Source organism: Rhynchophorus ferrugineus, unplaced genomic scaffold (assembly GCF_030347505.1).
Source record: "Rhynchophorus ferrugineus isolate W39M unplaced genomic scaffold, kcgeb_rfMv2 rfM8, whole genome shotgun sequence".
NCBI classification, from domain to species: Eukaryota; Metazoa; Arthropoda; class Insecta; order Coleoptera; family Curculionidae; genus Rhynchophorus; species Rhynchophorus ferrugineus.
Genome location: NW_027472587.1, coordinates 14,885,604 through 14,909,280, shown reverse-complemented (window position 1 = coordinate 14,909,280; position 23,677 = coordinate 14,885,604). Strand labels below are relative to the sequence as shown.

At 34.2% G+C, this 23,677-nt stretch overlaps 5 protein-coding genes across 6 annotated transcripts; 3 read left to right on the top strand and 2 right to left on the bottom strand.

Moving 5' to 3' along the window:
* The first annotated feature begins 22 nt into the window (after positions 1-22).
* On the top strand, positions 23-8,785 carry cert (ceramide transfer protein). Its single transcript, XM_076411683.1, has 9 exons — positions 23-450; positions 505-621; positions 679-925; positions 991-1,223; positions 7,032-7,199; positions 7,253-7,484; positions 7,542-7,744; positions 7,802-7,934; positions 8,587-8,785. Exons 1-9 carry the CDS (start codon positions 241-243, stop codon positions 8,712-8,714), a joined length of 1,671 nt encoding a protein of 556 aa, XP_076267798.1. The 5' UTR covers positions 23-240; the 3' UTR covers positions 8,715-8,785.
* Positions 8,786-8,817: 32 nt separating this feature from the next.
* LOC143200913 (uncharacterized) lies at positions 8,818-9,415 on the bottom strand. The gene is made up of 3 exons (XM_076411687.1): positions 9,267-9,415; positions 9,135-9,214; positions 8,818-9,071 (listed from the first exon to the last, which is right to left on the bottom strand). Exons 1-3 carry the CDS (start codon positions 9,288-9,290, stop codon positions 8,954-8,956), a joined length of 222 nt encoding a protein of 73 aa, XP_076267802.1. The 5' UTR covers positions 9,291-9,415; the 3' UTR covers positions 8,818-8,953.
* Positions 9,416-9,858: 443 nt separating this feature from the next.
* Positions 9,859-10,674, top strand: LOC143200912 (uncharacterized). Its single transcript, XM_076411686.1, has 2 exons — positions 9,859-10,030; positions 10,296-10,674. The coding sequence occupies exons 1-2, from the start codon at positions 10,007-10,009 to the stop codon at positions 10,593-10,595; spliced, it is 324 nt and encodes a 107-aa protein (XP_076267801.1). The 5' UTR covers positions 9,859-10,006; the 3' UTR covers positions 10,596-10,674.
* Positions 10,598-11,982, bottom strand: aurB (aurora kinase B). Its single transcript, XM_076411684.1, has 6 exons — positions 11,755-11,982; positions 11,508-11,699; positions 11,321-11,455; positions 11,016-11,266; positions 10,824-10,963; positions 10,598-10,760 (listed from the first exon to the last, which is right to left on the bottom strand). Exons 1-6 carry the CDS (start codon positions 11,877-11,879, stop codon positions 10,683-10,685), a joined length of 921 nt encoding a protein of 306 aa, XP_076267799.1. The 5' UTR covers positions 11,880-11,982; the 3' UTR covers positions 10,598-10,682.
* A 1,019-nt stretch (positions 11,983-13,001) lies between these two features.
* On the top strand, positions 13,002-23,640 carry Rich (Guanine nucleotide exchange factor subunit Rich). Of its 2 annotated transcripts, XM_076411681.1 has the most exons (22): positions 13,002-13,288; positions 13,347-13,454; positions 13,510-13,662; positions 13,722-13,905; positions 13,959-14,092; positions 14,143-14,234; positions 14,291-14,564; positions 14,619-14,798; positions 15,016-15,225; positions 15,278-15,638; positions 16,658-16,941; positions 17,002-17,149; positions 17,205-17,314; positions 17,370-17,501; positions 17,884-18,123; positions 18,183-18,297; positions 18,356-18,629; positions 18,767-18,832; positions 19,434-19,699; positions 19,750-20,070; positions 20,126-20,513; positions 22,077-23,640. In XM_076411681.1, the coding sequence occupies exons 1-22, from the start codon at positions 13,148-13,150 to the stop codon at positions 22,423-22,425; spliced, it is 4,530 nt and encodes a 1,509-aa protein (XP_076267796.1). In that variant the 5' UTR covers positions 13,002-13,147; the 3' UTR covers positions 22,426-23,640. The 2 variants fall into 2 exon arrangements, with proteins under 2 accessions (XP_076267796.1, XP_076267797.1); XM_076411682.1 differs by lacking the exon at positions 18,767-18,832.
* The last annotated feature ends 37 nt before the right edge of the window (positions 23,641-23,677 follow it).

Below are 23,677 nucleotides of genomic sequence, written 5' to 3'. Positions count from 1 at the left end.
AATTAACCACGTAAACCATCTATGCATTAGGTCGCTTGTCGATTCTTCTGTCAAATCCTATGTTCGTCTGATTGGTTAAAAAACATGATAAACACTTTTATTTGAGAATTTAGGTAATTTTCATTTATAATTTAAAGGTATTTTGTGGCTGATAACAACTCGACGGTGTTGTTATCTGAAACGATTAAACTTAATGACACTGGCGAGTAATTGTATAATTGGTATCGGTTAAAATCTAGAATGGCGGACGATCATCACAGTAGTGATGAATCCGACGTTGAAAATCAAACGGAGTTTGCGGGTGTATTGAGTAAATGGACGAATTATATTCATGGGTGGCAAGATCGATATATAGTATTAAAAAGTGGTACGTTATCTTATTATAAAAGTAAACATGAGACAGTATATGGATGTAGAGGCGCATTATCTCTAGCCAAGGCTGTTGTGAAGGTATAAAACAAATTTATTTTTGTTAAAATTGAATATAAATAAATACATTTTTAGCCTCACGAGTTTGATGAATGCAGATTCGACGTAGCAGTTAACGATTGTGTTTGGTATCTACGTGCTGATACTGTTGAGATAAAACAAAGTTGGCTTGAAGCTTTAGAATCGTTTAAGGTAAGTTATTGTTGTCATCGTGAATCACTGACACTTCTATGATCTTACTGTTGGTAGATTGAATCTGGTTATGGCACAGGTTCAGAGACCAGCTTGAAACGCCATGGCTCATCAGTCAGTTTACAATCAAATAACCAAAGCACAGCCTCTGGTAGCAGTTTCAAAAGGAGTTCTAGGAATTTACGTGAGAAACTTGCAGAAATTGGAACGTATAAAGACATTCTGACCAGACAGATTGATACATTGCAAAAATATTTTGACTATTGTGTTAGTCATGATGCAAAGAATGAATCTCCAGATAAAGGTATTATGTTACCTTATTTTTGACTGGTTTATCTCATAAATTAGCCATATTTTCTTGAATTGCAGAAAGTGTGCCTGTTGTTGACTTCAAAGGAGAAGCAATAACATTTAAAACAACTACCGCCGCAGTGATCGATACATTGGAACATTGTGCAGAGCTGGTGGCTCAGAGGGAAGAGTCTTGGAGAAAAAGGCTGGAAAGGGAAAAAGAAAGAAGGAGACAGAGTGAAATACTGGCTCAGAAATACTTTGAACAATTGCAAAAATCAAGAAATGTGCATCCGGGACCAGATTTAGAGGTAATTTTTTCATTTACAGTCAGATATTTAATTAAGATAATCTTAAGTATATAGATATAATAATATAATCTCATTCTGTTTGTTGATGTTGATTAAGTCATGAATTAATAATTTTTTTAAGTAAGCCATTACCATAAAGATTTTAAAATTAATATTCGTTATGACATTTTTTTTTTTTTGATCGGTAGATATTTTGCAATATTCAAATTTATGTTGGTATAGAGATTGTCACATTGCCACATAAGACATATTTGTCAACCAATTCAAAATCCTCTGTATACATACTTTTACTACTACTAAATTCTTTGTACAATTACAAAAAATGAAGATAATTGAAACGAAATTCCTATGGACTATAAAACAAAGACATCAGCCTGTAAGTATCTACATTCACTTTCTTCCGTGCGTGTGGTTAATGTTATTTCTATATCAAAAAGATGAACAATACATGGCTTTACGATTATTGCTCCATAAAAACAATTATCTTGTCTCTGTCATAGTTCGTTAGGGATCTAGCCACCGTTGAACGGTGTACATATTTCTTCATTAGCTTTATTAGAGCAGCATTATTATATAAATATGATTACATAAAAGGCATGCTTAAAATATTTTAGTAGCTGTCCCTATTTAAGAGTCGTTCAAAGTCAACGATTGCTTCTAATTTAATTCGCAATCAATCCCAGGGTTATGTCTGGCCCATAGGCCGGGAGCTTAAGCGTATTGGTATTCATTTGGTATGGCTATTTAAGAACTCGAAGTTTACGATGGTAGTGTTTGAATCTCTTAAGTTTATATTTAAATAAGTTATTATTATAATAAGTTATTCTGTTTAATTCGATGGTTAAATTGATTTACGAGTTTCTAAACTTTTAAGATAAAATTGTAAATATTTAGAAATAAGTGACTGATCAATTTAAATAAAAATTATATCTTCGAAAACTTTTATTCTTTACTTATATGTTTTTGTCTACTAGAACTTTGTGTTTTAAAAAACATCAGATTTCTGTGTGTACGTATTTTTCTGTACACTTTTTTGAAGAGACTACTTTTTCACGTAATTAATGATCTTTACGGCTTCATCGAGAACCTTCTTTAATTCTATGAATGCGATTATGCTAAAAGTAATGACAGCTTTTGCGTCCAAGTGCAGTATTTTTTGTGGAGTCCTTTATTTTTCCACCATTGCTGCAGCCTTGTCACTACATGTCTTCCAATAAGTTATTTATTTATGTACTAATATACAGCTAAAAATTTATTCCTCAATTATATAGGTTCCCCTTTTTTTGTTAAACCGATGTATCGAATACAAATAATATTTCTAGACCAGCTATACCTGCACTTTCATCAAATGGAATATATATCTGTATAAGTTCTTTGTTGTTGCAATTTTTTTTGTCATCTTCGGTTTTTGTCCTGTTATACGAGAAGCTATTCTTAATATGCCTGGTTTAAGTTATCTGCCGTGATATGTGGTTTAGTTTGCGGAGTTGTGGTATAAGGTAGAAGGAACAATGCAAGTAATTTGCAACGTTGCCGGTTGTTGAAAATTATATGTATATTTGAAGAAAATAATATAAATATAATGAATTATCTTGTATTCATTATATAAAAACTTCTCTATATATCACCATCAATATATTAACACTGCAATAACAAACCAAAGTTATAGTTCTAGTAAATTATTCGTATACTTGAAGAGTATAATATATATTCTGGATTTCACAAATTAACCTAAAATCTCACTCGAAACTCGAATTCAAATTTAAGTACTTCTACGATACTATCAATTATTTTAAGTGTATATATGTCTAAGTTACTTGACTGTCATTTTTATGTTTTATACCTGTGGAATTCAATTGGTTTGATTGCTGAATATTGTATAAATCTTTATGAGTCAATAAATCTGATCTTCAAATTGCAACTGCTTAAATTAGCTCGGGTTTCATTCAGTATAAAATCCAATGGAATTTTAACAGACAGTTTAGTTGCAGTTATCAAAATCAGGCGGAAACTATCGAAGTCTATCGAATACCGATTGGGATTCAACAGAAGTAGTCACTACTGAACGATGCCTTGCATTTTCATTATCAGTTTTTGCAAAATTATGTAACAGTGGAATTATTTAACAGCTAAAAATAAATAATTTCCCAGAGCCCACTTCAGTCCTGAGATAACCGAAGACTATATTCACATGCGGGAAAGCCGGTGATGTCCCGGTACTAGCGGTGCAGTGAGCTCCTGGTCTATAAACCGGAGCTACCGGCCGCGCAGCCTTGACTGATCCACCGAAACAGTACTGTATCGGTATTTCTAGACCAAAAATTACGGTCTTAGCGTAGTAAAAATATTACAATTGACGAATACCCGACAAATAACAATCGGGGAATCGAGATCGAAGGCGGCCAATGTAAACAATCGACAGTCGGCGTTAGGTGCGTTTGCTGCCATCGTCGTACGTGTACGCATGCCGGGCTGGTCGCGTTAGTGAATCAAAAACTTACCCGTTTTTCGTTAAACACAATAATACAAGAGCCATGAAGTTCCGACATTTAAAAAGGGTAAGACTGTGAAACGAGTAATACGTGCTTCATTATATCAGTGTTCAAGGATCAAGTGCTCCGGGGTCTCTTTTTTCGAATCGTTCAAACTGACAGCTAGTTCTTAACGGCAGCCACATTTAATAACAATACTTTTACTTTACACAGACAGTGTTTTATTTTTTTTATAGTTGATTTAATCAAGTTGTTTTTTTGTTTGCACGGCCTGCTAGGTCATCTTATTTGTCCGCTCATAAGTATAATAGATATTTGTATGGTTTATTTCTAATAATAGCGATACATAGACACTGTAAATAATAAAATGTCCAAATTAAATATTACGGGTGTGAAAATTAAACCAATGTTTTTTCAACTTACTTTAATTTAACGAAAAAAAAACCTTTGCCAAGGCTCTGAAAGTAATGACAGGCCATGATAGAAATTTTGTAAAGAGGTATCTCAACTTTTCACTCTTCTTCGGAATTGAAATATTTCAAAAAAATTGACTCAGAAAAATGGATAAAATGGCTCGATATTATAGTAAACAAACTGTAAAAAGTTGTTTGACCAAATAGTAATACGTTTTCAACCCAAAAAATTATGTAAATATTAGGAAATAATTATAAATACAACAAAACACGCTTTTGCTTGATGATGGATAATTATAACCCTAGTTGTTTGACGCGAAACGAGGGGAGTCATTACTATATACAAAAACGCGCATATACTAGCGGAATTCCATACCTTTTATTGCATTACTCATACTGTCACCGATTCTTATCACCAGATCATGGTTAATTAACTAATGCGACGCGTTTTCGGAGCGTAATGCCATTCCGTTTTTAAAATTTTCAATGTGGCCCGAGACGCTATCGACTTTTGTCGAAACTATGACGCCGTCAGTCGGTCCGCCGCGAAAAATCGACCACTTGATGTGAAATTGACCAGGGTTTGATAAGAAAACCATAACGTTAAGTGCGTGAACAAATTATAAACGTTCTGTTTTTCAATTGTATTTTATTGGAGTAAAATTTGTCATAATATATTTTTATGTCATATATATTTTTAGAAGGTTCAAAAACTTCTTTCGTTTCCTCATTAGTTGTTTAAGGCAGTGATTCTCATTCTTTTTTTTTGTTATTGCTTTAATTATTTCTAAATTTGACAGCACACGACACTTGACAAGTGTAACGCATAAGAATTACTGGTTGCTGAATATTATTTTTTTATTAATCAAATTTATATTAAATTATCAAATTATTTTATTCCATATTAGTTAATATAAGTAGAGAGTGACAGTAGTAAGCTTTTCTAAAGTTATTTTCAAATTTTATTAACGTGTTTCCCCTCGTAAGTATGTTAAAAAAAACTGGCTCATTCTCAGCTGCCTTGATTTTCAGTAACTTTTCCTTCCATGCCTTATTAGTTGCAAGAAAACGCCGGTTTTGTCGTTTTTTTTTTTCATTGAAATGTGAATGATCCAGTGAAAATGCGAAACCAGTTCAGAAACCGTAGAAAGTTTTTATAATGTTTAAAAAAACTTTTAATTTTATGTAGTATATTTTACATAGATGGTACTATACTGGATGGGCGAGATGACTGTACATTTATGACAATGTGGTGATATCGAAAATATTCATGTCAAGTTTAAATTAGTTTAGTTACCTTTAGTTTGCAAACAAGTATATAGCAATTCAGCTGATTAGCGACAACAATTGTGTTCGATTACAACAAACCAATTGGTGTATTTCGTAACTTATACCACTTGAGAGTTATTACGGTTAGATTGAGAAGTATCCTCCGTACAGCCCTGATTTGACATCATTTATTTCAAAGTTTGTAATATTCCTTTTTTTAGCTTCATTAGTTATTACTTCGGTTTAGCCTTATACAAACATTCAATGAAGTCGATGCACAGTGATTTACAACCTCTAAGTATTATCACTAATGTTTTAAATAATTCTATGGGTATTTGACAACATTGTCAATCTGTACTAACACATCAGTCAGCACTCTGTCTCTGTAACTAAAGGAAAAATCCGCTCCAAATTCTAAACGAATTTTACATTTTTACCAGCAGTATATTCGACATCATCTATAACGTACATTGGCTGTTTTATTAGAACGACTATAGTTCCCAGAAATCTATAAAAACCCATCACACCCTCTGCTAATACTCTCAGCTACTGTAACAATCCAATTATCATATTTCATAATAAGTTATTAACACGTCATTGAAAACTCCCAAAAGCAAACACTCTAAAGATATCAACTGAACGTGTACATTATATCATTCACGAATATTTGGGTATGAGAAAGCTCTGTACAAAGTGGGTGCCGCGCGAGCTCACTTTTCACCAAAAACAACGACGAGTTGATGATTCGGAGCAGTGTTTGAAGATGATCAAGCGTAATAAACCCGAGTTCTTGCGTCGATATGTGACAATGCATGAAACATGGCTCCATCATTTCACTCCGAAGCCCAATCGACAGTCATCTGAGTAGACTGCACATGATGAAGCCGCTCCAAAGCTTGGAAAAACGCAACAGTCGGCTGGCAAGGTTATGGCATCTGTATTTTGGGATGCGCATGGAATAATTTTCATTGACTACCTTGAAGAAGGAAGGACCATGAACAGCGACTATTACATAGCGTTATTGGACCGTTTGTATGGAATTATGTTGAATAAAAAAACTAATTTTGTCAAAAAAATGTATTTAATTGTGGTAGGCCGGGGACTTTTCAATTGACTTGTTAGAGATTAACTAAAATTTATATTCTATACAACTCAGATTTTGATATTCATTCAAATTACGTAAAACTCTTTCTTGTGTCAGTCGTTTTTGGGGAAGTTTTGTCATATCATTGAAGTAGCTTCCAGAGCCATTCCAAAAACTCATTATTCGAAATAAAAAATAAATCACGCCATAAAAGCGAATTTGTTTTTTTGCCGTCTGAATAATACACAAAAAATAATCAACCGTATCGTTTATCGTTATAACATGTAAGTGTTAATGGTCTTAAATATTTTTAACTCTGAAGAGGTCAGCCAGAGTGGCAAACACGAACGAATTTTGATCCGTAAACACGGTAATAATTTATCTAAGCTTGATTTGCTAGTGGTCATCGTTTGTTATCATCACCGATAAAATCCCATAAAGAAATATCACTGTTTTTAGTACAACAAAAGAGGTATCACCACGAATAGTTAAAACATTATCTTTCTTATCTCGAAACAAAACAATACATGCAATTTTTGTTCGAATCTAGGAAGGACCACACAGCGTTTTGGCCGACGATGAGTTCTACGATGCCGTAGAGTCCGGTTTAGATAAAATGGAGGAGGAGCAGGAGTTCAGGGAGAGGCTGAAGACCGGACAAATTCCCGTTACCCCGCCACCGACATCTCCAGCCGTATTGCATCGATTATGGGCAGAAGTAAGTTGATGTCACGCGTTCTCTTCTATTAGTGCTCAACAGCTCCTCCGTAGATCGATAAGACGGTGAAGCAGCAAGTGACGATGGCTCGAATGGGTATAGGAGAATGCGGAACTGGCTGGCAGTTGTTCGCCGAGGATGGTGAAATGAAAATGTACAGGCGTGAGGAAGAAATAGACGGTATGGTCGTGGATCCCTTGAAAGCCGTTCATGTTGTTAAAGGCATCACGGGACACGAGGTCTGTCATTATTTCTTCAGTCCGAAGTACCGATACGACTGGGAGAGTAAGCATCAAATCCAATCAATAGCGTTACTTGCTATTAACGCTCTGTTGTTTACAGCGACCCTGGAACACATGACCGTCTTGGAGACGATATCAGACGATACCCTACTCTTCCTGCAAACCCACAAAAGGATCTGGCCAGCCAGTCAGCGAGAGGCAGTGTTTTGGTCGCATATGCGGAAATTACCCAACGACCAAGATAGAGACGGGCCGGATATGTGGACTGTTGTTAATAATTCGACTGAAGATGAATCACATCCCGTAAGTTATAGGACGTCTTGGAATCCACCAATAATTAGAACAAAACTTTTCTTTTAGGCAAATTCGGGAAAATGTGTTAGGATCTATTTAACTGTATGCCTTTTATGTCAGACGAGGGTTCATCCCCCCAAAGACGGGACTCCAATCACCAGAGATAATGTGTCTTGTAAAATTACTTATTGTTCAGTCGGTAAGTAACCATCATCCATTATAGTATTCACTTCCTTGTGAAATTGATGCTAAAAAACATATTGTAGTCTTAGCCTAAAACTAATTTCAACTATTGCAAAAATAATGAAAATTGATATCCAATAAATGTATACAAACAACAAATCATTACGGAAATGTCACTCCATATTTGATAGGCACTGTAAACATTTTATTTATAATTGCTACTAATTTTCTAAAAAAGATTTTCGGTCGTAAACGGCTTAGGATCTATAATAAAAATGTCAACATAAAGCCTGATAAAATTGTTAAAAGTACATGTTTAAATTAAAATGTTTATCTGTTAAAAAAAATTCTATGAATTATATATAATCAAGATAATAATAATAATACTACTCCTTCACCAAATCATCGTAATTATTTTAATATTAAGATAAAAAAATCATATTTAATAAACTATGTATTTTTATCGTAATGAAATTTTATAAATAACTATAAATGGTTGAGTTGGTTAATAACATTTTGACAATTAAACTATATAATGGTGATAATAAAATTTAAACCGTTCTTTCGCCAAATCATCGAAATTTTTCCGATACCTATAAAAAGGCTTTTTATATTATTATTATAAAAATAAGTTAATAAATCCTGATAATGTGATTTCTTCATTTCAGTTAATCCTGGAGGCTGGGCTCCAGCATCGGTACTGAGGGCTGTGTATAAAAGGGAATACCCAAAATTTTTGAAAAGATTTACAACCTACGTTACAAACCAAACAAAAAACAAACCGATTATGTTCTAGGTATAGGTTTTTGTTTTGTTTTATTTTTATTGTTTATATACAGACACTATTAAACATTATTTTATGTTATCGATGGTGCGTTTCATTTAATAAAAGAGCCTGATTTAAAAAATAACGGTTTATTTACAAACTAATTAATAACATAATGATTACGGTATAAAAATATGTCCTACTTTATTGTTTTTGGTCGACGGGTCCACTTTCTCCCGCATTTCTTCCAAATCGTTTATTTTTAAGAGTTAATGAATACCCTCTAGTGGTGTAAAAACTTTGTACTGGTATAGTTTATCATCTCCGTATCCGTATAAGAGTCTTCCAACGCCATTTTCATCATAATAAGGGTATCTATATTTTGGCCTAATTAAAAAACCAAATATTAATCACTTAAATATTATAAAATGTAGTTAAATATTATCCTACCTTTCAAAATATTGAAAATTGGGCGCCCTTGGCTGTGTGGCCTCTAACATAATAATACAACAGCAAACAACAAAGAAAAACTAAAAAAAAAATCAAGTCACCATAAGCACTGGTAATATTTTATTTACCTACCGTTAAAAAAATATTTTTAGACATTTTTCGCGCAGAAATTCGCCAAAGAACCGTCACAAAGTTTCACTGCGACTGAAGAGGATGGCTCGCACGTTATAAGAGTGTAAAAATGTGAAAATAGTATTCGGAAAAGGAAAGTGAAAGTACTGCTCGACGGTAACGGTTTCTAGAATCTACGAGGGTCTGATAAATTATATTATTCGGACATACTAGTAAAGATAATGACGTAAATATTTTACTCTTTTTAGTCACTCGTTTTGATTCATCTCGGGATCTGCACGCAGATTCAATCCCATTGATAACTACAACTGGTTGTTTGTACTTTGGTTTAAAATTGTCATATCGGGTAAGAATATGTATATCGCAAAATTAAACTTCACTTGTGACAGACATATCCCTCGTAAATGCACCATTTCTTACGAGTATTAAAACATTTAATCGTTAAAGTTTCATAAACATGCGTATCAATTATGTTATAGAATGATTCTTACCCAACTACCTGTCAATATATAACGTCATAGGTATCTTGCGAATTCAGAAATTTATTTCATTTGTCATTTTCTGTCGTTAAATGTTAATTATGTTTTATGAAACGGGTGTATTTGATATTTCTTAATCATCAGCTCTGTTTATAAATGTGATTGAAATTCATGGTCGAACATAAACCACTTTCCCTTTTAACTTAACGTATTACCACTCGCACGTAAAGCACTCTTCATTGATCATTGAAGACTCAAAATATGAGGTTTAAAGTTCTGCAAGTGGTAAGTAGTTTTTTTTTTGGTGATACTGTCAATTAGGGCGATAAGTCTTGTTTGAATATCAATCGAATTTAATGTTTATTTTTAAAAAATCAAAAACTTTGTAATTACTTAATACTTTTTCTATTTACTTTTATTGTTAAAATTGTGAACTGTTTCTTTAAACTACTTTAAATATAAAAACGCATCCGAAGAACATTAGTTATGAATACATTTGAATATATTTGGTGACATAACAATAGTGTTTGTAAAAATTTCATTCTTTCAGGCTATTTTTGCAGTCTGTCTTGTCGCGACATCCAACGCTGAACCAATTAGAATCATAAAAGATCTGATACAGTTTAACGTTGCTGGTCATCCGGTTCTCCATAAAACAGTCGAGTGGCCCTTTGATCCAGATGTAGGAATTAGACGGTCGAGACAATATCAGGAGCTTAACGGAGTATTGGGCGAAAAAGCTATAGAAAGGCTGGGATTAGGTATTGATGGGTACGACCGAGAAAGACTAATCCAACAGAGGCAAAGAGATGAGGGACATCTAAACGGTTTAGATTATTTAACTCCTTGATTAATTTTTAAAAAAAGTTTATTAAATATAATGTAAATAAGGAAACAAACTTAAGAATAAATAAAAAAATATGCAAAAACTTAACATCTATTTATTCTTCTGGATCCATGGATGATTCATTACTTGTTCCAGGGATATTCGTTTTTCACTATTGATAACTACCAACTAGCCAAACAAAATTATAACTATTATGTAAAAAAAGAAAAAGAAAAAATGGTTCACACTTACTTTTGATATTAAATCCCTCGCCCCTGGAGTTATGAAATCTGAATAGTGTAAATCACGGGTCCGAATGCGTTTGTAAGTATCTTCCTGATCTTTTCCTTCGAATGGAGGAAAGCCGTGAAGAAATTCATAACATAAAATTCCTAAGATGACGAGATGTTAAAAATAAAATCACATCAATCTCCTTGCATTTACCTAAGCACCAATTATCAACATGATGTCTGTAATGTCTGCCTTCAACCATTTCTGGTGGCAAATAATCTAATGTCCCACACATAGTATTCCTTTTTAGTGATGGCGAATGCACCGACCACCCAAAATCAGCCAATTTCACATCACCTGTTATGGTTAGTAGTAAATTCTCCGGCTTAATATCCCTATGAATGACATGGTTCTGGTGACAATATTCTAAAGCATCTGCCACTTGATACACATATTTAGCAGACCTAAAATATCAGTACAGTTACTACCATTTCCTTTTTGCACCCAGATCAACTTACAAATGCTCATCAAACCTTCCATTGGGCGCTGCTTTCAAATGTGCATAAAGTTCACCTTTTCCAGCAAATTCCAATATCAAATAAATTCTATGGCTATCATGAAACCATGCGAGAAGTTGAAGTATATTCGGATGTCTATAAGTAAAAAAATTAATCGAAATGCAAACAACATTATTCTTCATATTACTTTAAGTGACTTTGAATCTCTATTTCTCTCATAATCAAACGCTCCACGCGTCCTTTAACGATCTCCCTTTTCACCAAAGTTTTCAACGCCACTATAAATCCAGTTCTCCTTTCACGAGCCATGAAAACTCTACCGAATTTTCCTCGACCCATTCTTTTCCCGAGTTCAAAATCGTTCAATGACCATTTATAGCTGAAAAATACACACAAAATAACATTCACGCTTTTATAAAAAATTAGGGTATTACTTTGAATGGTTGAAACCAGGATGAGAAATCATTCTTCTAACAAGTTCTTGTGTAGGTTTTTCTAAACCCGACGGGATTTTAACAGTTTTCAGATGTTTTTCAACTAACTCTTCGGTAGTCGGCATTGTCAGATTATATTGTCTTTTAATTTGGGTAAATTCAAAACAAGCTAAAAAACCGTTACCGTATAGTTTTTAAAAACAGTCAGTTCAAATATGACATATACTCAACAGTAACAGCAAATATGTCATTATAGAATGGATGTGGCTCTACCTGTTGATTATAATACCTACTTCGAATGGAAAAAAAGCAGATCTCTATAACATTGTAGCTGCAAATAATAAGGAAATATTTATCTGAGTTTTTAAAACCCCATGATATATTTGATAAACTAGATTATACTTTGTCTTGTTTCTTAAAATAATTACTCCTAAAATGATCATTGATTGGAAATAATAGATATGAAAAATATGAGTATTTAATAATTTAAAATTAGGGTCACCTATTATCCCTTCTACATACTACCATGTAAATATCTTTTAAAGAGTTACAGAAATCTATAATTATAAATTTAATTTAACAGATAATTATAAATACCTGAAATTTTTTGATAGTGCCATCTATCATCATACAGTTATACCTCCACTAAAAGAGTTACAGAAATCTATCATACAATATTAAAAAATCGAGATGGTGCCATCTGTTATTGTGTGTCCATACTTAAAGAAAAGATTTACAGAAATCTGAAATATGAATTATTAAAAATTGATTAAAAAAAAATTTCTATGTATACCATGTGCCTATGCTTGCTCAAAAGATAGATTTAAAAGAAAATTGAAGATGCTATCATCTATTGTCGTGAGCCTATGTTTTCATAGCAAAATTTCAGAAATTTTCTAAAACATATATTTAGTTTTAAAAAGTGTGAAGTAGTACCATCTGTCGTCGCATATCCATGTTTACATAAAGTTGCAGAAATCTATAGTACAAAAATATTTGAGAAAAATTTTAAGAAAGTTAAAGAAGTTACCTTTAAAGGAGTTACAGAAATCTTTAATAAAAAACATAAGCTCCGAATTTAAAATATTTTTTCCTTGGGAAAATATTTAGATTTGAAAATAAAATATATTTAAGATCCATAATTAAATTTAGAGGGATTGTTATTAATGATGGTCATGGCCCTTTATGTTTTTAATCTGTGGTAATAACAGTATTTGTAAAGTATCAAAATTATTTCTATGAGATTATTTTTAATTTTGACGTTTATTGACAACATGACAAAAAAAGCTACAAAACAGTTTTTTTTGTGAAAATTAAGTTTACATTTATATTAAACAGCTAATTAGATTTAATTTTTATTACTAAGTTATGAGTTGATGATTTATAATAGACAATGTATTTTCCAATTGGGTGGCCAAAAGTTGTACAAGTTCCGGATTCAGGTCAGTCATCATTAAAGCAAATAAAATGTAACAGAGACCGTATTTTGGTAGCAATTTTAACTGATGATGTCTTAGCAATATGGTTTTGCAAGGTATGTTTAAATAAGAGCGAAATTTTGGACTCTATAACATCGTCTACAATATTTTTAGCCTTGTGTACCTATTGTTTTTCATCGAAGAACTGAACAATCTTTATCAAAATTTGGTACTAATGTCTCAGCCGAATGGAAACCCGATTCGAGCAAGATTGTCATAGCTGTATAGTTGTTTATGCTAAAGATGTAACGTGTATCTTTTCATATATTTATTTTAGACCTCGGAAGGGCATCTTCTTTTTTATACACTCAATGTTATATCAAATCAAAAGGGATTATATATCCAGACTGATTCTCCACATGCTAATTTGAGAAGGGATAGTGCTGAACTTTTTATTAAAGAAACAATACCCCCACTATCATTGGAAATTGTATGTGTACAAGGATTTGGTTTTATGACATAAGAGTTATCTTAATGGTGTGATTTTAGACTGAGGAATCTTTAGTATGGGATGGAAAAATAACAGGAATTGTTTGTATAACAATGTCAGAGATTATGTTATCAACTACAGAAAGTCATGTATTAAGGTATAGATGGGATGGTACACAAAACAGGGATTATACATTAGACTTAAGGAGGATACCATTTTGCATTAATCAACAAGTTTCAAAAGGTTTTACAATAATTAATGGGTGAATTAAATGTGACTTTGCATTGATATTTTAGCAATACCAATAGTTGAGGATAACACTTACATTATTGATATTGAATATTCACCGCTGGTAGGTGGATTTTCAATTGTTCTCAATGATGGGAGAGCAGCATTTTTGACTGCTTCATCTTTGAAATTTGATCCTAATGTAAGGTGAACTAAATCATTTGGAGCTATGATTTAGATGTTTGTTTTTAGCAAGTTCAAGGCATTTGGGCTCAAACCATTGAAGATGCTACCTGTACCACAATTAATCATAAATATAGATTAATAACTTTTGGAAGGGCCAAGTAAAATCAATTCTAGCATGCCTTTTGGTAATTTAAACTCACACCAATTGTTTTAGTTCTGAATGTGTGGTGTATTATGTGGATGATAGCACCGGAGGATTGGAAGTGTCTCACAATTGTGTTTTGAGCAGTAAAGATTACCCAGGATGTCCGGGAGCTGTAGCCAATGTTCTTTGGACTCCTGATGGATGTGCTTTAGTTGCCACCTGGCAGCAAGGGGGTATGGCCATGTGGTCAACTTTTGGTGCATTGTTGATGTGCTCTCTTGGTTGGGATTATGGTTTAAATGTTGATATACAAAAATGGAACCCTTTACAAATACTTTCTCTGGTATTGAAAATAGAACCAAAGTGTTATGGTGATTTATATTTTTTTCCTATGCAGGATTTTGCGACGGAGGGTTATCAGTTATGGATGATTAGAAAAAGCAATGATACTTTACCTGTAGATAATTTAGACAATCATACTAGTGAAAATGGCAATGGCCCCCTTCAAGAAGACAACAAATCAAATCTTATTATGCTGGATTTTGCCAAAAGCGCCCTGACAATAAATCCTTGCATGGTATTATATTATTTCCGTGAACGTCAGACGAGTTATTATCAAAAGTTGGTCACAACAATTTTAGTCCCAAGAATTGATACTACCCCCTGCCGGAAATATTAGTTGTTCTCTATGTAGAACTGTACATCCAGGAAAAAAATAACAGTCTGGCGTTCACTGGAACTCGGAAATTATGACTTCTATGTAAAAATAAACATACGAGTGAAACAATTTTTAGAGCCATCAGAGCCATCTGTATTTACAAGGGGAGGATAGACTGTATATCAATTCAGCTGAAAATTTAATCAAAACATTTTCGGAACGATCAAACCGTGATGACTCAGTTTTCGGCGAAAACGCAACCTTAACCACTACCCTGGCGGAGGGTAGACAGTGGTTAGTGATTCCGGTTCCATCCACGTATTCTTCCACAAACTGGCCTATCAGAGTGAGTCGCTATTCGATTGATAACATACATAACCATCATCGTTGTCTTGCAGTATTCAGCCATAGATATGGAGGGTCAAAACATCGCTATAGCCGGTAGGACTGGCATAGCACACTATTCGTTGCAAACTAGAAGATGGAAACTGTTCGGAAACGAAACGCAAGAAAAAGATTTCATAGTTGCGGGTGGTTTGTTGTGGTGGAGGGACTACATTATCCTAGGATGTTACAGCATAGTCGATAATTCGGACGAATTGCGGTTCTACTCGAAAGATTGCAAACTGGACAATAAGTTTGCGAAAATAGTACCGGTCAGTGCTCCGATATTACTGATCAACATCTTGAACGACCAGCTTATCACTTTCGGATCGGACGCGCAAGTTTGCATTTGGAGGTTACACCAGAACGATACAGGTATTTGAAAAAAATTTACAACGAAAAATAGGTTTACTACAGTTTTATTAGTTCCACGAGAAGGAAATCCAAATTTCTACATTTGTATATGAAGCATAAGTTTCTTCGATTTAATTCAAAATTGATAATCATTGTAAATAGAAAAACCTTTTTCCAGCGTTCTAAAAGTTCAACATTACTAGCTAATAAAAATATTACTCCTTTTCATGGACTTTCTAGACATAAATGCACGGATTCTAGTCTAAAAAGACAAAACTAAGTTATGGGTTATCAAATTACAAGTTATAAAAACCATTAGTCTCATTTTTTTGAAAAGGAAAGACAATATTGTCCGTAGTACCATTTCCAAACTGGTACGACACAAACTCTAATGATTATTATATCCTTCTGAACCACTCGGAAGAAAAATCTACCGAGAAAAGATCTGACATTCCAAAACTAAATGAATAAAGCTCGAATTATTGCAATATCCACCCGTATTGCCAGATTTAATTCCCTTTGAGAGAAAAGCCTAGTTTATAGAATTATGTCCCGAAAATCACATAAATTATATTTTGAACCATTGCACATTTGAACATCCACCCCATTGACCAAATTTAGCTCCATCAGATAATTATTGCTAGATCCACCCATCTCGCCAGATTTACTTCCCTTTGAGAAAAAAACCTAGTTTATAGAATAATGTCGCGAAAACCAAACCATTGACCAAATCTATCTCCGTCAGATTTTTGGTTACAGCCTTCCGAATTCTCATTTCGTGGCTGATGAAATGAAATTCAGGAAGTTTCTGTATGTTTTATTGAACAAAACTTCCAACAACATAGCTTGCGCCATCGGTCCCAAGATATTCTCCAAATGCATTTGCAAAAAAGAAACTTAATAACCTAATATGGATAAGATATCATTTTAAAAGACAACATGCCTGGTAACCTTGATATTCAGTGCTTTTTACGAAGTTTTCTTGTTGATCCCCTCTCGTAGTTATAAATATTTATATCAGTATTTTATCGTAACATCAGTAGGGGATATCGATCTCGTAAAGATCCAAGCTATCGACGCATCAGCATTGGCCGTTCATCCGGCATGTATAGTGTCGGTTGCTCTGACCGCCTTAAGGACCGAAACTTCTGGGAAAAACGCGGTCCAGAGGACACCGGAGAGTATCGTGCTGAACATAAGCGGCAGGTTACTTTTAGTACAAAGAGAGATGAGGAACGGAGAGAAATTTGCCTGCCTTATGCCCACGGTACTGGCCAGTTGCGTTGAGAACGTTTGGGTGCCGGCCATAACTCACCAAGACAAAGTAAATATAAAAATATAAAGCTTCATTAAGCCGGCATAAAGTTTTCTATTAACTTTGTAGGTACACCTGACCGAAGCTTTATGGTTGTTTTGCGGTTCTCACGGGATGAGGGTGTGGTTACCGTTATATCCGAGGGATGGTGATAAACCACACAGTTTTATGTCCAAGAGAATCATGCTTCCATTTCATTTAAGGATATACCCCTTAGGTAGGCACTTTTGTTGCGACTCCATAATGTTGTGTATTAATCCTACTCTTTCCAGCTATATTATTCGAAGACGCTATAATCTTGGGTGCTGAGAACGACACTGTTTTATACACTACGGATTTAAACTCACCATTTTCGTTGCCATTTTGTGTTCTACAGAGGACAGTAAGAGTTTTGCTTTTTGCCGGTGAAGCAAAAGTGTTATTTCGATATGTTTTAGAGTCAAGTTTATCTGCACCAAATTTTAAGACAGCTAATTAGAAGGAACTTGGGTTTCCACGCTTGGGAAATTGCCAAGAGCTGTATGAGTTTGCCATATTTTCCACATTCATTAGAGCTACTTTTACATGAGGTATACATCATTTTTTTTTTTTTTTTATTTAAATATATATGATATATTATGATTAATTTCCACTATCTGATAAAGTCCAAATTTTAAACTAACAGTACCTGATATTATACCTCCTAGTGCACTGCATATGCTGAAAACTCGACACTTTTTTCACACATAACTTGAGAGAATAAATATCAGAGATATGATATTCGAAAATCCTCCATTTGTCTTCTTCTAGATATTTTATAGGGCTACGCCTAGAAATATAGCTGACAATTTTTTTCGAAGGTCTTTTTCTATTAATTTTAAAAACTTTTCTTACCAGCAGTTTTTGACCACTTGTTAGGATGATTCTGACTCTATCTTCCCATTCCCGTTTGTATCAATGCTATTTATTTAGGTGTTAGAAGAAGAAGCCACTAGTAAAGAACCAATACCTGATGCTCAATTACCAAGCGTTATAGAATTCATAATGGAGTTTCCAGTTTATTTGCAAACAGTGGTCCAGTGCGCCCGGAAAACGGAGATAGCCTTGTGGCCTTATTTGTTTTCGGCTGCCGGAAAACCCAAAGATTTATTTCAGGAGTGTATGGCAAAAGGACACCTAGATACTGCCGCCTCGTATTTGATCATTTTACAGGTATTTTAATCTGTTTTATTAAAAGCTAGGAACTTTTTAACGTTATATGGTTATTGTAGAATTTAGAAACATCATCTGTGAGTCGACAGTATGCCACTTTATTGCTCAACACTGCCTTGGACCAGTCCAAATGGGAATTGGCCAAGGATCTCGTTAGATTCTTAAGAGCTATAGGTTTGAATTAAAATTGGTCCTTAAACCGCTTGAACATCACCACTTAATTTATTTGCAGATCCAAATGATGTGGAATCTCCGAGGAACTCGTTCATACTTCCGAGTAAACTGAACAGTAAACAAACTCCTCCAGTTAGTCCGAACGCGGAAGACATATCAGTCATATTAGGGAACGTGCAAAGCTCAAGGGTCCGATCGTATAGTACAACGATATCGCCGAAGATCGTCGAGAAATCCAGTAACGTCGAGAAGATGAACATGCTGCAGGAATCTCCGAAGTCCAACAGGAAGAAATCGGTACCGTCTTCCTCTACGGCGAAAGGAGAATCACGGTGAGTTAGTTATTAATTTTAAGATTAATGATGTCGTTGGCTTGGCTGGAATTATTACTATAAGGGATATTATTTTCATAAAAAGAATATTATTTTCTATAAAATAATACGCGCTGAAAGCCTTTATACATTTTTAGTTTGGCTAGAAAACGCTTTAGTAGCCTGAAACCATTTTCTTCCAATTGGTGGAACATTTTCAAACTGTGAGTAAAGAGAAGTGGTTTCGCAAAATTCCATATTTAAGTAATTGTGTCGTTATAAATGAGGGAAGAATTATATATAGTTCGGTCTTAGAGCGTCTTGTGTTATTAAGGTTTCATAGGATTCATTAAAATCTTATTAGCTTTTGATAAGGTTCGTTTACTGGGTCCATCCAAGACATAAGAGTCTAATTTTTGAAACGCCTGCCAAGCGACGTTGCCATAAAATTTTCTTTGTAACTCAAGTAAACATTTTTTGGTGTAATTTTTATCTTCTGTGACGTAATAGATGTAATATGAAGCACCTTTTATGGGCATATTTAAAAGGAAAACAGTAAATAAAATAATATGTAAGATAACAATATAATGAATACATAATAAGATAACAATAAAAATGAATATTTTTCATGCAATTTCGCTGCTGCAGGTAGCTAATGAGGTTTTGATGTTCCGAAAACCACGTTTCACCGCTTTTGTGAGATGCACTACCATTTGGAGTTTCGGGGGGGAGCCAATGGTTTGGGGCAGAGCTTAAATTATGTTTTGCTACTTGTGGTGTTGCAATACCGTTACAAATAATTAAATGGTATGAGGAACATTTTAGAAATACGCCCAGCAATACGGCAGAGGAATTTTTCATCGACGTCATCCTACGAAAACACGCTCGAAGATTGCTCTCCAGCCACCATCTTACCGATTTAGGGTATTTCGCAGCGCACCTCGACTTCCATTTGGTGGCGTGGCTGGGCATGGAGCGGGACCGTGCGGCGAGAATCGACGACTTCGTCAAGGCATTGAAGCAGCTGCACGACGAATTCCACTGGCCTTATCCCACCCCATCTAATATATCGCCTAGAGAAAGCTTTTCCAGTAAGTTCTCATATTACCGTAACAACACAAGTTAATTATTGTCATTACAGGAAGCCAATCTCTGATTGACAACCAACCACTTGAGGATCAGCTGCGTTCTCTGAAGCTGGACGTCTTGAATCACCCCGCGGGCGGCAGTAGAGTTGGCGATAGCGGTTATATGAGCTTCCAGGGACTGCCCGGGAGGGGATTGATCACTCCGGTAAATACTCTGGAACAGTCCAGTCAAATTGCCGACGAGATCGATTTAGAACTGGATACTCAGAAGGAAACAATCACCAACAGGGCAGAGATTTTAACTCCTCAAGAAAACAAGAGTTCATACTTTGGAGGCGACACCGTAGAGGGTTTGGCGAGGCCCTTGAGTTTGGGTAATATACAAGATTGTGGGATCAGATATATTATTTATAATTTTATAACTGTTAGGTCTCCCTACAACTGCTTTGCAAACGAACAACACCATCGATGAATCCGTCATGAGCACCGTCAGCTCGGTATGGGGAGAGGATCGAGATTTAGTTAGCAGTCCCAACACAGAAAACTGGGACGTACCGTCCACCCAGATACTGGAACATTTATCCAACACCGATAACAGAGGATCCCACAAGTCAGAGATACAGCTCAGGTACCTGTTGCAACTGTTTATGGAAGCGAGTTGCCTGGAGTGGTCGCTGCTGATATCGGTCCTGTTGCGGGACGCCATGGCCGTACTTCGAACGGTTAACGCCGCCAAGTCGCAGGACCAGTCTATCGAGGCAGTGTCCAGACTCAGGCAAGGATTGTTAATTTTGAACTATTGGACCAACACTGAATGGTAAATATCAAGACTCGTTTTTTTGTTTTTTTTTTCATTTAAATTATAGTCACTTCAACAATTTTGTGTTATTTAGTGACTTTGAACGTATATTTATTTAATTAGGACTCTGAGTTTCATCAACTTTAAGTTTTAGTTCATTTTGGCTTTGTCAATAAAATTCCATTCTAAATAAAATAATGAAACAAAAATAATATTATCTAATATAATTTATTTTAACATTATAGTATATTTAATGTATATATTATTGAAGGACTTAAGCTATAGTTAATTATTCAGCCCCAATTGGTTATAGGTTAGGATTGTCTTTTGTTATATTTACATTAACCTTTTTTCCACACCACCTATGAGATTTCTAGGAGTATTTTTTAATGTAGTGGTACCTCCTGGAGATTTAAACCACCTAACTAAAAATTGTATGACCATTTTATGTTTAGGTCTTGTTTCCTTCGCCTTGTCAAGCCATTAGTTGTTTCCTTGTTGTTTTAGAAACTTATCAAAAACAAGCAAAGCGCCAAAATGTTTGCTGGTTTATAACCTGTAATTATTATCACTAATGTTTTGAAGAATTTTGTAGACGTTTGATATTCGTGCGACTTTTATAGGCCGATTCGGTTACATGTTCAAACGTATCAGACAGCTTTTTATCTCTTTTGAACTAGAATTAAATGAGAAAGAAAATATTGTCCGATTAAAAAAAATTACAAATTGCATTAGACAATACATTAACAACATTACAAACATTTTGAAAACGTGACTGCGTTGACGAAGTTCACTGCAACTTTGAATAAACTATATATTATTTTCAACTTATGAAAAAGGAAAAATCGTTTTCAAAATAAACTTATTATAATATGAAAAAGCAAAATCATTTAAGATAATAATTATTTTTAAACTCTTTTTTACCTTTCCTCAGTCGGTTACCTCCGTAATTATTCACTGTACAAAAGATGGAGGGTGTCTCCAGTGCCTTCTTTTACATTTTCTTATCAACTTAGGAAACAATCACTTCTAATTAGCTCTGATGAAAATATGAAGTCGCTATTAAATATGAGTGAAGTTGAGTGAAGCAACTAGAGCGCCTAAAAATAAAAATCTGCCCAAGCTGTTATTTCTGTTATGCGTTTCTGTTATTTCTATTATATTTTGTTATTTTTGTTATGCGTAGATGATAATAGAAGGAGCTATTGTTGGAGCTAAACCATCTCAAATTAGAAGCTGATATATCTCCGCTTACAGATGTGATATCAAATTCAAATTATAAATAATAATAGCATTATCAATTTGAACCATAATCATTTTTTAAGTGTTGAGCAGTATTCTTAGAAAGAACAATGAGTCGTGTAAAAAGTAACTTAGGGCTTTCACGCTTAAATATAAACATTTTCTTAAGCAAATAAGTTTATGTTTAAGATTAAAAAAAAACACTTTATTTATAACAAAACAACTACAAGTTCTAAAAATAATGATCTCGTACGATTTAAAAAAAACGTAGATTACTTTTTCACGTATTAAATATAAAATATGCATTGGCCTTATTTTAATATTTTATCGTTGATTTAGTTTGGGATATAAGGCTTTCATGCTGGCGATACAAAACCAGGTGTCGGTACTGAGCAGGATATTGGAAACGAAGATCCAACACCAGCAAATCATCGAACACCAACAGGCCGTGTCCGCCACCCTGAACAAGGTTACATTGCAGAAACCTCGCTCTCGGAAAACCAGTCAGAATCAAGAGGGTCCTGCTCAGATTACGAATATGAAATATAAGAAAAGCACCCCCAGCATTTCCAGCATCTCGAACAGTAAACATTCTGCCGACGGCGTAGAGATAAAGAAGGAGCCGCCCGCGAAAAATCAGGTGCAGGATGCCGTAATTCCCGAGAGTACCGGCTGTGTGATATCTTGAATAAAATTCATTCATTGTTGGCGTTTGTTCTTGTATCTGTTATCGGTCGATGTTTTTTTACTCCAGACAGAAAAATACGCAGGAAATACGACCGTTTTCTGTTATAAATACTGTATGTTAATTAAATTGGTGATATGGTGATTCGTTTACTCAGTGGCTAAATACTAACAATGGTATTACTTTTATTTTAATGGTTGATTAACATCACCATATATTGGATTGGGTTCAAACCTTCTGTTACCTGTTGTATAGGAAAACGTGGTAGGTTCACCACATTTTTATTTGTAAATTTTTTTTGTCGTGCCATTCATGAAGAAAAAGAAACAATAATTTGCTTTTTATTTGACTTGCTGAAGCTCAATGTTCGTCCAGTTGTTTAATTTAATTCGGTTCTTTTTAGTTAACAATTTCGTATTATACAGGGTGTTTAAGGTATCTCAAATATTAAGATATGAATTTATAGAAACAAGAATTTTTCGTACTCAAAACCGAACTTCGTCCATTTTAACGCAATACGTCGATTTTTAAGCGGATTTCTTATAAAAGTATTTCGTCACGAAACTAGCATATTTTTGACTATGGCTTCAGAAAGTCGACGAGAAGACTGAAAAGTGTGTCCACTTGAAAAAGGCTATCACAGTGCAAGTTCTTTTCGATTGTTGAATGCTTGTAAATTAGTATACAGATTGTTTATGTAATTAACGGATATACAGAACGAATATGTATATAAAATTTTTTGTTGTGTTGTTTTTTCTACCATTTCGTGGAAAGCGTCAATTATTCTCGTTTCATAATCTGTATACTAAGGAAAAAGGATGATGTTGAACCAAACAGTTTTTATAAAATTGATGGTAGTTTCATTTTAAAGAATGTAGTATTAGTACGTAGGGATTTCATGTACCTGTGATTGTTTTACACTGTGTTTTGTTTTTATAGAAAATATATACGAACTTTGACATTTATTACGTTACTGTTGGGTTGTAGGTTCTTCCTTTTTAACTAACACTAGATGTCGCTAACTCGATAAAAATTGTTTGGTTTCTAGTTTTCCCTTAACGTTACGTCCTTACTTGATAATGATATTGTAACTGGGGGGTAATTTTTATTATAACAAACCTACATAGGGGGATCATCTGAAACTTGTTTAATAATACTCTTTTTTGTTATGTAGATTGATTTTTGTATAAAATAAAAAAATATAAATTATTTAATCCAGTGCCTTGTTTCATTTATCGTTCACGGCTTGCTTCGT

Coding starts and splice junctions, on each gene's coding strand:
- Rich (XM_076411681.1), top strand. CDS start 13,148: ATGTATTTTCCAATTGGGTGGCCAAAAGTTGTACAAGTTCCGGATTCA. Junction 14,799..15,015: donor TGACAATAAATCCTTGCATG/GTATTATATTAT, acceptor AACAATTTTTAG/AGCCATCAGAGCCATCTGTA. Junction 18,833..19,433: donor TGGTGGAACATTTTCAAACT/GTGAGTAAAGAG, acceptor GGAACATTTTAG/AAATACGCCCAGCAATACGG.
- LOC143200913 (XM_076411687.1), bottom strand. CDS start 9,290: ATGTCTAAAAATATTTTTTTAACG. Junction 9,215..9,266: donor CTAAAAATATTTTTTTAACG/GTAGGTAAATAA, acceptor TTTTTTTTTTAG/TTTTTCTTTGTTGTTTGCTG. Junction 9,072..9,134: donor AATTTTCAATATTTTGAAAG/GTAGGATAATAT, acceptor TTTTTTAATTAG/GCCAAAATATAGATACCCTT.
- LOC143200912 (XM_076411686.1), top strand. CDS start 10,007: ATGAGGTTTAAAGTTCTGCAAGTG. Junction 10,031..10,295: donor GGTTTAAAGTTCTGCAAGTG/GTAAGTAGTTTT, acceptor TCATTCTTTCAG/GCTATTTTTGCAGTCTGTCT.
- cert (XM_076411683.1), top strand. CDS start 241: ATGGCGGACGATCATCACAGTAGTGATGAATCCGACGTTGAAAATCAA. Junction 926..990: donor GAATGAATCTCCAGATAAAG/GTATTATGTTAC, acceptor CTTGAATTGCAG/AAAGTGTGCCTGTTGTTGAC. Junction 7,485..7,541: donor GTACCGATACGACTGGGAGA/GTAAGCATCAAA, acceptor TGTTGTTTACAG/CGACCCTGGAACACATGACC.
- aurB (XM_076411684.1), bottom strand. CDS start 11,879: ATGCCGACTACCGAAGAGTTAGTTGAAAAACATCTGAAAACTGTTAAA. Junction 11,700..11,754: donor CCTGGTTTCAACCATTCAAA/GTAATACCCTAA, acceptor TGTATTTTTCAG/CTATAAATGGTCATTGAACG. Junction 11,456..11,507: donor GAGATTCAAAGTCACTTAAA/GTAATATGAAGA, acceptor TTTTACTTATAG/ACATCCGAATATACTTCAAC.